Consider the following 13,708-nt stretch of genomic DNA (forward strand, 5'->3'; position numbering starts at 1 on the left):
GCGTCTTCTCCCCACTCTCTCTTCCCCGTTTCCCTTCAGCATTTTCTCCCCGCTCTCTCTTCCCCGTTTCCCTTCAGCATTTTCTCCCCACTCTCTCTTCCCCATTTCCCTTCAGCATCTTTTCCCCACTCTCTCTTCCCCGTTTCCCTTCAGCATCTTTTCCCCACTCTCTGTTCCCTGTTTCCCCTCAGCATCTTTTTCCCCATTCTCTCTTCCCTGTTTCCCTTCATCATCTTCTCCCCACTCTCTCTTCCCCATTTCCTTTCAGCGTCCTTCTCCCCCCCCATCTTTCCCATGTCCTGTCAGCGTCCTTCTTCCCACTCTCTCTTCCCCATTTCCTTTCAGTGTCCTTCTCCCCCCCCGTCTTCCCCATGTCCTGTCAGCGTCCTTCTCCCCTTCTGTCTTCCCCATGTCCTTTCAGCGTCCTTCTCCCCCCATGTCTTCCCCATAAGCTTTCAGCTTCCTTCTCCCCCCCTCTGTCTTCCCCATGTCCTTTCAGCATCCTTCTCCCCTCGTCTTCCCCATGTGCTTTCAGCGTCCTTCTCCCCTCGTCTTTACCATGTGCTTTCAGCATCCTTCTCCCCCCCCCTGTCTTCCCCATGTCCTTTCAGCGTCCTTCTCCCCCCGTCTTCCCCATGTCCTTTCAGCGTCCTTCTCCCCCCCGTCTTTCCCATGTGCTTTCAGCGTCCTTCTCCCCCTCTGTCTTCCCCATGTCCTTTCAGCATCCTTCTCCCCCCCGTCTTCCCCATGTCCTTTCAGCATCCTTCTCCCCCCGTCTTCCCCATGTGCTTTCAGCATCCTTCTCCCCCCCTCTGTTTTACCCATTTCCCTTAAGCGTCTTTTCCTCTCCACTCCACCTTTCCTCCCTTTCTCCCTTCCTGCCCCTTACCTTCGTGGCACTTCTTCCCCCCGCCCGCCCGCCCGACAATAGACCCGGTCCGACAAACCTCCCTGCCCTGTGGCCGCGAGTCTAAATTACCTTCTTACAGTTGCATATGGCTGCCGTAAAGATTGTCTTTGATGCAACTTCCGGTTGCGTCAGAGATGACCTTTACGGCAGCCACATGCAGCCTCAATACTCCAGCTGCTATAAGAAGATAATTTAGACTCGCGGCCACAGGGCAGAGAGGTTTGTCGTACTGGGCCTGTTGGTGGGCGGGCGGGGGGGGGGAAGCACCCAGAAGATAAGGGGCAGGGAGGGAGAAAGGGAGCTGTTTCACCGCTGAATTTTCCAGACCTGGCCGGCTGTGCACCCCTCTTAAGGCTGCACCCGGGGTGGACTGTCCCCCCCCTACTCCCCCCTTGGTACGCCACTGCCTTCATCACATAGTTATAGTTTGGGTTCTTATTTCCCACATGCATCACTTTGCACTTGCTCACATTAAATGTCATCTGCCATTTTGATGCTCAGTTTCGCAAGGTCCTCTTGCAGTTTTTCACAATACTCTTGCAATTTAACAACTTTAGAGCATAAGAATAGCCTTACTGGGTCAGACCAATGGTCCATCAAGCCCTGTAGCTCGTTCTCACGGCCAAAACCCAAGGAGTAGCAAGATTCCATACAGAATCTCAAAGAATAGCAGGATTCCGGAATCCCAAAAAAGTAGCAAAAGACTTCGGAATCCCCAAGGAGTAGAATCATTCTATGCTACCGATCCAGGGCAAGCAGTGTCTTTTTCAATAACAGAATATGGACTTTTCCTCCAGGAAACTGTCCAAACCTTTCTTAAAACCAGCTACGCTATCCGCTCTTACCACAACGCATTCCAGAGCTTAACTATTCTCTGAGTGAAATTTTTTTTCCTCCAGTTGGTTTTAAAAGTATTTCCCTGTAACTTCATCGAGTGTCCCCCTAGTCTTTGTAATTTTTGACGGAGTAAAAAATCTTGTACCCGTTCTACTCCACTCAGGATTTTGTAGACTTTAATCCTATCTCCCCTCAGCTGTCTCTTTTCCAAGCTGAAGAGCCCTAACCGTTTTAGTCTTTCCTCATACGAGAGGAGTTCCATCCCCTTTACCATCTTGGTCGCTCTTCTTTAAATCTTTTATAGCGCCACTATACATTGCCTCCCTCAGCTTCCACCTAGATAAACTAGACTTAACCTCTTACAGCTATGCAGACGACATTACCATCTTCCTTCCTTTTGACCAACCAATACCCTCCATGGCAGACACAATACACAGAACACTCAAAATTATAGCAACATGGATGAAAGAACACAAACTAAAACTAAATCCAGACAAAACAAACTTCATTCTACTAGAAAACAGCAAAACCATAACCATAACAAACCTAGTCTCATACCCCATTCAACCCACTTTAAAACTCCTGGGAGTGCTGATAGACAGACGCTGTACCATGCAGCCAAATCAATAAAACACAAAAAAAATCATTTGAAGTTATGAGAAACCTAAGGCAAGTTTGAAAATTCTTCGACAGAAAACAATTTCAACTCGTGGAACAATCCCTAGTCCTAGGACTAATAGATTATTGCAACATACTATATCTCCCATGCCCAGCAAACATGATAAAACAACTTCAAACAATACAAAACACAGCTCTAAGACTTATCTACTTGCTGAAGAAATACGACCATATCACAGAGGAATACCTCGAAACACACTGGCTCCCAGTCCAAGCAAGAGTACTCTTCAAATTCTACTGCCTACTATTTAAAGCCATAAATGGAGACAGCCCAGAATACTGGAATAATCGACTATTCTTTAGCACTCTCCAGACCAGTAGAGGTTAACTTTACGAATGGGTATATATCTAATCATGACCAGCAGGTGGAGACTGAAAACAAAACTTTGGGACAGTATATCCTAGCCCCTCCTCTCTATTTCCCTCAGTCTTCTTTCAGTCTCCAGCAGGTGTTGAGTGATCTGTACCCATCTCCCTTGGTAGGGCTGTTGGAATTTGTTTAGGGGGTTTATTGTCCCTGTTTTTAGCCGGACGGAGCTTGGGCGGACTCTGTTTGGGGGTTCGTCCGACCTCGGGGGTGTCAAACCCGGCGGGTCACGAGCGGGGTCCCTCCCCCCACTTCCTCCACCTCCCCACATTTTTTTAGAGGAGCCTCAGCAGTATCCCTTGCCCCCTAAATCAAGCAAGGCATATTGCTTTGAGAGCCTGTGGAGTCTGTTCTGTAAAAAAAAAAAAAAAAAAAATCCTGAGGTAGTGCTGGTCTGGAGGGTTGTATCCCTTTAAGAAAACTGTATTACTGTATTTTTTCAACTAACCGGCACTTTTTTGCAGCTAGGTCGCGTATGGAGCAATGAGCACTTCTAAAGGGAAAAAGTGCTCATTGTGCTCCAGACGCGAGGCACTCGCGGCCGGCCTGTGCAAGCGGTGTTCAGGCCGGTGCGGTGGAGGAGCTCCGTCGGCAGCGGCTGCAGGCGCCCAGAGCTCCCCGCCGATGGTGCCTCGCGAGTCGGCAGGGAACGGTGGGGAAGCCCGGTCTTCTCCGTCCGCCCACGGAGGGAATCCCCAAACCGCCGACGGTCGGGTTTTAGAGGATTCCCTCTCAGCTGATTTTTTGACAGCTGATGCCGGCTTGCCTGCTTTAGCGGCTGAGACTATTCAGGTTTCTCAGCCGCTTCAGGCTATGGAGGGAACTTTTTTGGCGGGAAAACTGCCATCTTCTCTGTCTGGCCCCTCCATTTTGTCTTCCACCTCAGGTGACCTTCCCCCTGTTTTGACTATGCAGGGGCAAGGTTCTGCTGGGTCCCCTGCTGTGGCAGGGAGTCCCTTGGGACCCTCGGGGGGGTTTTCTCCTGAATTTTTCTTTTCTTTATGCAGAGCCTATTTTCAGGCGGCTGGGGGTCCCGGTTGCGCCCAGGGGGTTTCGGGGGGTGGGTTTTCCTCCGCGCTCCCTGCGGCTTTGCCTCTTTCGTCTGGCGTGACGTCCCCTCCGCCGCCTCCCTTGTCCAAGCGTCCGCGGGTGTCGTGGGACGAGACTTTGTGGTCGGAGGAACGGGTCGGTCTGGAGGAGGACCTGGACCCTTCTGAGGAGTTCCAGGACTCTCTGGAGGGGACGGATGCTGGCGGCGGGTTGTCGGATTTCCCGTTCTCCAGTGACGAGGCGTCCGTGGTGCGTCTTTTTCAGAAAGATGAGCTGTCTGACCTTATTCAGCAGGTTTCTTCGGTCTTGCGTTTTGAGGACGCGCCGCCGGAGACTCCGCGTGTGGGGGACCCTCTGTTACGAGGGATCCGTTCCGTTTCCCGCTCTTTTCCTATGCATCAGGATATTCGGGATATTATTCTGGAGCAGTGGAAAACGCCGGAGACGCCGTTTCGGCTGGCGCGCAGCATGGCTCGCCTGTATCCCATTCCTGAAGGGGATCGGGCTACGTTAGCTTCGCCGGTCGTGGATGCGGTGGTCTCGGCAATTTCCAAGCGGCATACCGTGCCTGTTGAGGGCGGTTCTGCCTTGCGGGAACCTGAGGAGCGCAAATTGGAGAGCATCCTTAAGCAAAATTTTCAGGTCTCTGCCTTTGGGGTCCAGGCGGCTATTTGTGGGGGACTGGTCGCTCGCGCCGTGTTTCGGTGGGCGGAGCGGGTCTTGGATCGAGAGTCTGACGACTGGTCTCTGGTGGATCAGGAGGTAGCGAAGATTGAGATGGCGGCCTTTTTCCTCTCAGATGCTCTATATGACTTGGTGCGGATCTCGGCTAAGTCTATGGCTTTTGGCGTGGCCGCAAGGCGTGTGTTGTGGCTGCGCGCTTGGGCGGCGGATGCTGCGTCCAAAGCTAAGCTTACTAAATTTCCCTTTCGGGGGTCGTTTTTGTTTGGAGAGGATTTGGATAAGTTGATTCAGACTCTGTCGGACTCGAAAGTTCCCCGTCTGCCGGAGGACCGTGCCCGCCCGGCGTCTCGGGAGGGTGCGGCCCGGGGGCGTTTGCGGGATTTTCGCAAGTATCGCCCTGGGCGTGGGGCTGCTTCTTTCCAGTCTCCGGGATTTTCCCGGGGTCGGTTCTTCCAGCGCATGCAGCCCTTTCGGGGGGCCCGTCGGGGGGCAGGGAATCCCTCCGCCGGTTCCCCCGCTTCCCGTCCTGCACAATGACGCCTTGCCGGAGCCCCCTTTGGTTCCGGTGGGGGCCCGGCTGCGCGAATTTTTCCCCAAATGGGCCGAGATCACGTCCGATCAGTGGGTCCTGGAGGTGGTGCGGGACGGTTATGCCCTGGAGTTCGCCCGCTCTCTGCCGGATTTTTTCCTCGCTTCTCCATGTCAGACTCCTGTGAAGACGCAGGTGTTTCGCCAGACCCTTCAGCGCTTGCTAGATCTCAGGGCAGTTGTACCTGTGCCCCCTCCGGAGTGGGGCACGGGCAGGTACTCCATTTACTTTGTGGTGCCCAAGAAGGAGGGGACCTTTCGGCCCATCCTCGATTTGAAAGGGGTCAACAGGGCTCTCAAGATTCCCTCTTTCCGTATGGAAACTCTGCGGTCGGTCATTCTGGCGGTTCAGCCGGGGGAGTTTCTCACTTCTCTCGATCTGACGGAGGCCTACTTGCATGTTCCCATTCGGGCCTCTCATCAGCGTTTCCTGCGCTTTGCGATCTTGGGTCGGCACTATCAGTTCTGTGCGCTTCCCTTTGGGCTGGCCACGGCTCCTCGAACGTTCACCAAGGTGATGGTGGTCGTCGCGGTAGCCTTGCGGTCGGAGGGCATCCTGGTACACCCCTACCTGGACGACTGGTTAATTCGGGCAAAGTCGTTGCAGGAAAGCTCCCGGGTTACTGCTCGGGTGGTGGAGTTTCTCCGGTCGCTGGGCTGGGTGGTCAACCTTTCCAAGAGTCGGTTGGTCCCGGCTCAGCATCTGGAGTACCTAGGGGTGCTGTTCGACACCTCCTTGGGGAAGGTCTTCCTCCCAGAGGGCCGGGTGAGCAAATTGCAATCTCAGATTCGCCTGCTTTTGGCGTCCCGGTGTCCTCGGGCGCGAGATTTCCTCCAGGTCTTGGGGTCGATGGCGGCGTCCCTGGACGTGGTGAGGTGGGCGCGGGCCCACATGCGTCCTCTCCAGTATGCTCTGCTCCGGAGGTGGTCTCCCCAGAGGCACGGGATGGATGTTCCGGTTCCCCTGCGAGGCTTGGCGCGCTGCAGTCTGTGTTGGTGGCTCCAGACCCCTCACCTAGTTCAGGGGGTGGGTCTGGATCTCCCGCAGTGGACGGTGCTCCTGACGGATGCGAGTCTCCTGGGTTGGGGGGCTCAGTGTTTGGGTCACTCAGCTCAGGGCACCTGGTCCGCGGAGGAGGCCGCCTGGTCGATCAACGTGTTGGAGACCAGAGCGGTCCGTCTGGCGCTGTTGGCTTTCCACTCCCTGTTGCTGGGCAAGTCGGTCAGAGTACTGTCGGACAATGCCACGGCGGTGGCTTATGTCAATCGTCAGGGGGGCACCAAGAGCACTCAGGTGGCGCAGGAGGCGGCTCTGCTCATGGTTTGGGCGGAATCCCATCTGCTGGACCTCTCGGCCTCTCATATAGCCGGAGTAGAAAATGTTCAGGCAGACTTCCTCAGTCGTCACTTCCTAGATCCAGGAGAGTGGTGTCTCGGCGCCGAGGCGTTTCAGTTGATAGTGCAGGCTTGGGGGCAGCCCCTGATGGACCTGATGGCCACGGGTGGCAACGCCAAAGTGCCCCGCTTCTTCAGTCGTCGCAGGGACGGTCTGGCCGAGGGTCTGGATGCTCTGGTCCAGCAGTGGCCAACGGAGGGGCTGTTGTATGTGTTCCCTCCTTGGCCGCTGGTGGGCAGAGTTCTTCTTCGCATTGTTCACCATCCGGGTTTGGTGGTGCTGGTGGCGCCGGATTGGCCTCGCCGTCCGTGGTATGCGGATCTGGTGAGGCACCTGGTAGCGGATCCTCTTCCTCTGCCTCTCTCGGACGACCTTCTGATGCAGGGTCCCATTCCCATGTTCGACCCGTCTCCCTTCTGTCTTACGGCGTGGCTCTTGAAAGGGGTCGCCTTAGCAAGAAGGGATATTCAGACAAGGTGATCTCTACACTGTTGGGGTCCCGGAGGCTTTCTACCTCTCGGGCTTATGTGCGGGTTTGGCGTCTATTTGAGGAATGGTGTCGGGCGCGGGGAGTGACCTCTTTTCGCGCTTCTCTGCCTAACATTCTGGAGTTCTTGCAGGATGGCCTGGATAGAGGCCTGGCTTGGTCTTCTCTCCGGGTTCATCTTGCGGCCCTGTCGGCTTTTCGAGGGTTAGTGTCAGGTCAGCGTTTATCGGCTCTTCCTGATGTGATTCGGTTTTTGCGGGCGGCCAAGTTGCTTAGGCCTCCCCTACGGCCCTCGGTTCCCTCTTGGGATCTTAATCTGGTTCTCTCTGTTTTGGTGCGTCCGCCTTTCGAGCCTTTGGACGTCTGTTCTTTGAAGGACCTTACTTTGAAGGCGGTCTTTTTGGTGGCCATTACTTCTGCTAGACGTGTTTCTGAGCTGCAGGCTTTCTCTTGTAGGGCTCCCTTCTTGGAGTTTTCTAGGGAGCGGGTCGTCTTGCGGCCTGTTCCTTCCTTTCTGCCTAAGGTTGTTTCTCCTTTTCATGTCAATCAATCGGTGGTTCTCCCGGTCTTGGGTGGTCGGGAGGGCTCTTCTGAGCAACGGCAGCTGCGCAAGTTGGATGTCGGTCGGGTCCTTCGTTCTTATGTGCAGCGGACCCAGGAATTCCGGAAGTCCGATCATCTCTTTGTCCTCCTGGCGGGTCCTCGTCGGGGAGCTGGCGCTTCTAAGGCTACTATTGCGCGCTGGATCAAGGAGACGATTGCTTCCGCTTATCTTCTGAAACAGCAGCCTGTTCCGGAGTTTCTCAAGGCTCATTCCACTCGGGGTCAGGCGGCTTCTTGGGCTGAGTCGTCGCTCGTGCCTCCTGTGGATATTTGTAAGGCTGCGGTTTGGTCCTCTTTGCATTCCTTTGTTCGTCATTATCGGGTTGATGTGCAGGCGCGTCGGGACGCGGTGTTCGGTGAACGTGTACTGGTATCGGCCCTTCGGGGGTCCCGCCCGTGAGAGGGACTGCTTTGGTACGTCCCATTCGTAAAGTTAACCTCTACTGGTCTGGAGAGTGCTAAAGAAGGAGAAATTAGGTTCTTACCTGCTAATTTACTTTCTTTTAGCTTCTCCAGACCAGTAGAGGTCCCCACCCTGTCTGTTGTTGTTGTTGTTGGGGCTGTTGCGCGGGCAGTTTTTGGTTTTTGCTGCGGGTTCTAGTATTTTTCTAGGGCCGGGGAGAATTGAAGAACAGCGGCTGTGGCTCGGCTGGCTTAGCTGGCGAGCTGTGGGGACATTCTTCCTTCGGGAATTTCTCCTCTGCATTTTCCAACAGCATTTTGGGTTTGTTATTTGTTACTCCTTTCGGAGTATTGTTTTTTCTCTCTGTTGTTTTCCAGTTCTTGGTTCTGCTTGGCTATTCGGCAGACTGAGGGAAATAGAGAGGAGGGGCTAGGATATACTGTCCCAAAGTTTTGTTTTCAGTCTCCACCTGCTGGTCATGATTAGATATATACCCATTCGTAAAGTTAACCTCTACTGGTCTGGAGAAGCTAAAAGAAAGTAAATTAGCAGGTAAGAACCTAATTTCTCCATTCAATCCTCTTCAACCAGACACAGGAAAACCCACACACCATTCACGTAACCGCCGACAAAAAACGTCAAATGAAAGAAACTATATGACAATCTCTTAGCTACTAAAGCTGCAAAACTGGACCACCAACTCTCCAACCTACTAATCACGACCACAGACTTCAAAACCTTCAAAAAAGAAACAAAAACCCTACTATTCAAAAAATACATTAAACTAAACTAACACAACCAGACTTGACCCAAGCACCACCTGTAACACTCCCTGATTCTTACCATCTTAATAAAGTTTCAGACTACTTCTTATGTATTTCCAATCGACCCAGTACCTGTAAACTGTAATAATGTAATAATGTAATCCGCCTTGAACTTCAAGGTAATGTCGGAATAGAAATCACTAATGTAATGTAATGACCCACATATAGGCGCAGATGTATCTTACCTCTGACTGTACAGTAGCACATGGACAGGTGTATCTTTTCTTTCAAACACAGAGACACACAACTGCTGGCTGTGTAGTGATATTTTCTCTGTGTTTTTCTTCCAGGCAACACATTATAGTTTTCTGGCTACGATGGAAGTGCTGGGGAAACTCTGTTTCAGCACACTAGTTGGTGGACTCATTGATTGGACAAGCTTCATTTTCTGCTATCTTTTATTTATCTTACTCTCCTTTATACCAATAATTCAAACAATGTATGCGCCTCAGTTCCAGTAATGACTGAACATCTTGATGGGAGCTTAAAGGGTAGGTGACTTAATAGTCTAGGTATTTCTTTCTGATATATATATATATATATATATATATATATATATATATAATTTGTCATGTTGTAAATGTTTTTTTTACCTGTCCCTGTGTAATGTTGCCAAAAACATAAACCTCCCAAACCCCAAGAACTGGAACCAGATAAGGGGATGAGACAAGAGCTGAACTGGTGGAGTAATAAATATATAACTACCACTAATCAAGGAATAGACTGGTAAACACAGAAAAGCCCTCAGTCACACAACCACTCACTGGAACGTCCAGCGATAAAGGCTGTCACATGGCTTACACCCAGAAGGGTGTTAACTGTGAAACATCCCCGGGCTTATAATCTATGTGTAATTTGTAATAAAGTGCACCCAACAGTGCTCGGTGTGAAAAAAAATAATAATAAATCAAAAAAACACACACATGCTCCATCATAAACAGCAATTGTCCCAGCCCCTTATCCGGGGGGCCAAATGCAAACGTCCAAAACCAGCAAAGTAAAAAAGCCAACGGGAAGTACTTAGCTTCTCAGTGGAAACGAACAGCCAGCGAAGATCTAAATTCGTCCAACGGGACTCCGTTTCGGGGGTGCACACCCCCTTCTTCAGGAACTGCTGGACTGCGCTGTCACCCTCCAATTAATCCGGCACAGCTTTGCCAGATTATTTGGAGGGTCACAGCGCAGTCCAGCAGTTCCTGAAGAAGGGGGTGTGCACCCCCGAAACGGAGTCCCGTTGGACGAATTTAGATCTTCGCTGGCTGTTCGTTTCCACTGAGAAGCTAAGTACTTCCCGTTGGCTTTTTCACTTTGCTGGTTTTGGACGTTTGCATTTGGCCCCCCTGGATAAGGGGCTGAGACAATTGCTGTTTATGGTGGAGCATGTGTGTGTTTTTTTGATTTATTATTATCTTTTTTCACACCGAGCACTGTTGGGTGCACTTTATTACAAATTACACACAGATTATAAGCCCGGGGATGTTTCACAGTTAACACCCTTCTGGGTGTAAGCCATGTGACAGTCTTTATCGCTGGACGTTCCAGTGAGTGGCTGTGTGACTGAGGGCTTTTCTGTGTTTACCAGTCTATTCCTTGATTAGTGGTAGTTATATATTTGTTACTCCACCAGTTCAGCTCTTGTCTCATCCCCTTATCTGGTTCCAGTTCTTGGGGTTTGGGAGGTTTATGTTTTTGGGATAATTTTCTAGCCTCCCAAGTATTTTTCGGGTTTTTGCGATTTCCTGTGTAATGTTGAACATGTCACAGTATTGAGAGGATTTCCTTATGATATTTTGATGCCCCAGCTGCTTAAAGGATTACCATTTAACACACAGAAAGGAGCACACTTTGCAATAAAAGCCATCTTTATGTTTTTGTTAAACCTTTATTGATTGAGACATCACTGTCTATATTCTTCAGTTTGAAGAAGTTCTGGCACTGGCTGATGATGGATCTGTGCAATGCAGTGGCAGAGGGAAGGCTGTAGTGCCATCGAGGTCCTCCACCCCTGCTGACACAAAGATCATTGCAGCAGAGTAAGATATGCTTAAGTGCTAGTGAGGTTCCTATTCTTTGCCAGCTGGAGCAGGACTCGCCAAGTGAAGAGAAAGGGAATGAAATGAGATTGTAAAGAAGAGGGGATGAGCGTGAAGGGAAGGGAAAGGGAAAGGGAGTGGCAGAGTGTGGGAAGGAAAGGAGAAATAAGAGGAGGGAGTGCTCATCACCAAACTCACACACTGACAAATCAGAAAAATAACCAAATCCATTCACTCATCCATTAACGTGAACAAATGCTACGAGGGTACATTTATATACAAAGCTCACTTTCCCACTTACACTGTAGGTATCCCTTTGCCCTCTGTCATATCCAAAACATTTGTGTATTCTTATCTAAACAGAGTGTTTTTCCTTAGCATCTCTCCAGACTGGTTCACTGATGGTTAATAGCTCCAGACAGATGGGTCTGATGGGTAATAGCTCACCATGACCAGCAGGTGGAGACTGAGACAAAACCTTTTGGCTGTAATGCAAGTAGCTGTGCTTCTCCCTAATGTAACCAATCTGTTATCAGTTTCCCTTGGTTAGTGTAAGGCTGTTGGAAGTTGTTTAGTGGCCTTCTTGTCCCCGTGTGGTGCTGGACTAAGCTTAGGGGGACACTTTCGGGGATCCGTCCGACCTGGGAATGTCACACTCAGTGGGTCACGAGTTGAGTCCCTTCCCCACATTTCCTCCACCCCAAAATTTTTATAGAGGTACTTCAGCTGTAAGCCTTGCCATCGATACAGCAGGGCTTACAGCTGAGGGGGCCAGTGGAGCCTGTTCCGAAAAAAAAAAATCCTAAGGCAGTGCCGGTCTGAAGGGAGCCTTCAATTGATTGTAATTGATTTTTTATTGTTGACCGACATTTTTCTTGTAGCTAGGTTGCGTATTGCGCAATGAGCACTTTTAAAGGGGCAAAAGTGCTCATTGTGCTCCAACGCTCCAACTAACTATGTCAAGATGGGAGAATACCTCAAGGAGGAGTTAGTTGGATGGGAACAGCGGAATGAAGGAGAACAGCAATGGGCAAAACTGAAAGGAGTTATTTTAAAGGCAACAAACCTTTATGTTAGTAAAGTATACAAAGGCAAAAGAAAAAGATGGCTGATTGATACTGAAATGTAGTAGCTGAAAAGGTAAGATAAAAATAAATACCAACACGGAGGATAGTTTACATGAGCAAACCATTTAGGAGAACCTGTTCAAGATGAGACAAAAGGTCGAGGTCGATTCAGCCGGCTTGTGCTTGGGGTGTTCCAGCTGCCGTGAAGGGGGACCCTTGTCGGCTTGGGTGCCGGCATTCAGGGATCCCCTTCGCAAGTGCCTCTCAGGTTGACAGTGGGGAAGCCCGGGCTTCCCTCGCCGCCCACACAGGGATTCCTCCAGCCACTGATGGTCAAGGAAATAAGGTTTCCCTTGCTGCTGATGCAGCTGGGGATTCCCTTACCGCTGCTGCCGACTTGCCTGCTTTAGCAGCTGGGACGGTCCAGGTTTCTTAGCTGCTACAGGCCTCAGGGGCATTTTTCTCAGTGGGCTTTGCTCCAATTTTGGCGGGAAGCGCCTCCATTTTGTCCGCAGCCTCAGGTGACCTTCCTCCTGTATTGGAAAGACAGGGGCAGGTTTCTGCTGGGTCCACTGCTTTGGCAGTGAGTCCCATTGGGCCACCAGGGGTTTTTTTCCCCCCTGATTTTGTTTTAGCTCTGTGCAAGGCTTATCTTCAAGTGGCTGGGGATCCTGCTTCCACCCCAGGGGTCTCGGTGGAGGGGGGAAGGGGGTCCCTCTGCGAATACTCTGGTTTGGCCCCACTCAGGGCCGGTTTCGTCCCCGTCTCCTCCTCTTTCATCCAAGTGGCAAAGGGTCTCTTGGGATGATGATTTTTTGTGAGGAGCAATTTTCGCTTGATGAGGACCTGGACCCCTTGGAGGACCTCCAGGATCCTCTTGGTGAGATGGATGCCACTGGCAGAAGTTTTTCAGTTCCGTCAGCTGGTGAGGATGCATCTGTGCTGCTCATCTCTCAGTGGGAAGAGCTCCAGGAGCTTATTCTGCAGGTTTTCTCGGTGTTGTGCTTTGAGGAAGATGCGAAGGAGCCCCCACGTGTCGTGGACCCTCTCCTTCAGGGGATCTGCTCAGCCTCCCGCTCTTTTCCTATGCATCAGGATATTTGGGATATTGTGCTTGTGCAGTGGAAGGCACTGGAGTCGCCGTTTCGTTTTGCGCACTCTATGGCTGTCCTGTATCCCATCTCGGAGGGGGATAGAGATACCTTGAAGTCGCCGGTGGTGGACGCAATGGTTTCGGCCATCGCAAAATGGCATAAGGTGCTGGTTGAGGGCGGCTCAGCTTTGAGGGATTCGGTGGAGCGTAGGTTGGAGTTTCTTCTTAAGCAGAATTTTGATGTCACTGCCTTAGCGGTCCAGGCGGTAGCTCGGACTTGTTCTTGGTGGGCTGAGCATGTCCTTGACCGCGAGTCTGATGACTGGTCCTTAGTGGAACAGGAAGTAGTCAAAATTGAGATGGGTGCTTCTGTTATGGGCATCGGACAAGTCCACGGGTCTCGGGGTGGCTGCTCGTCGTACCCAGTGGCTCAGGGCTTGGTCAGCAGATGCGGCATCTAAGGCTAAGCTGACAAAATTACCCTTTTGGGGGTCTTTCTTGTTTGGTGAGAATTTGGATAAGTTGGTTCAGACTTTAACAATACTCTAAGGTGCCCCGTCTTCCTGAAGACGTTCCCGCAAGCCTGCGCGGGGTGGCGTTGCTCGGGGGCGTTTGTGTGATTTCCACAGATACCGTCCTGGTTGAGGGGTAGCTTCTTTTCCTGCTGATGGGTCTCCCCGGGACCGTT

At 51.3% G+C, this 13,708-nt stretch overlaps 1 protein-coding gene across 6 annotated transcripts in view; it reads left to right on the forward strand.

Annotated features, from left to right (window-relative positions):
* Window positions 1-13,708, forward strand: part of MFSD3 (major facilitator superfamily domain containing 3) — a 340,339-nt gene that overhangs the window by 55,948 nt on the left and 270,683 nt on the right. For 4 of the 6 annotated variants that reach the window (XM_033935195.1, XM_033935194.1, XM_033935197.1 and 1 more), the window contains one exon: window positions 9,118-9,318. The exons of 1 other annotated variant lie outside the window; for it this stretch is intronic. In XM_033935195.1, the coding sequence (XP_033791086.1) occupies window positions 9,118-9,288 (171 nt within the window). In that variant the 3' untranslated portion in view covers window positions 9,289-9,318. Of the gene's footprint in view, window positions 1-9,117; window positions 9,319-10,744; window positions 10,861-13,708 lie in introns of all 6 variants that reach the window. One more of the 6 variants, XR_004538496.1, reaches the window with a different exon arrangement.

This window comes from Geotrypetes seraphini, chromosome 2 (genome assembly GCF_902459505.1).
Source record: "Geotrypetes seraphini chromosome 2, aGeoSer1.1, whole genome shotgun sequence".
Classification (NCBI taxonomy): domain Eukaryota; kingdom Metazoa; phylum Chordata; class Amphibia; order Gymnophiona; family Dermophiidae; genus Geotrypetes; species Geotrypetes seraphini.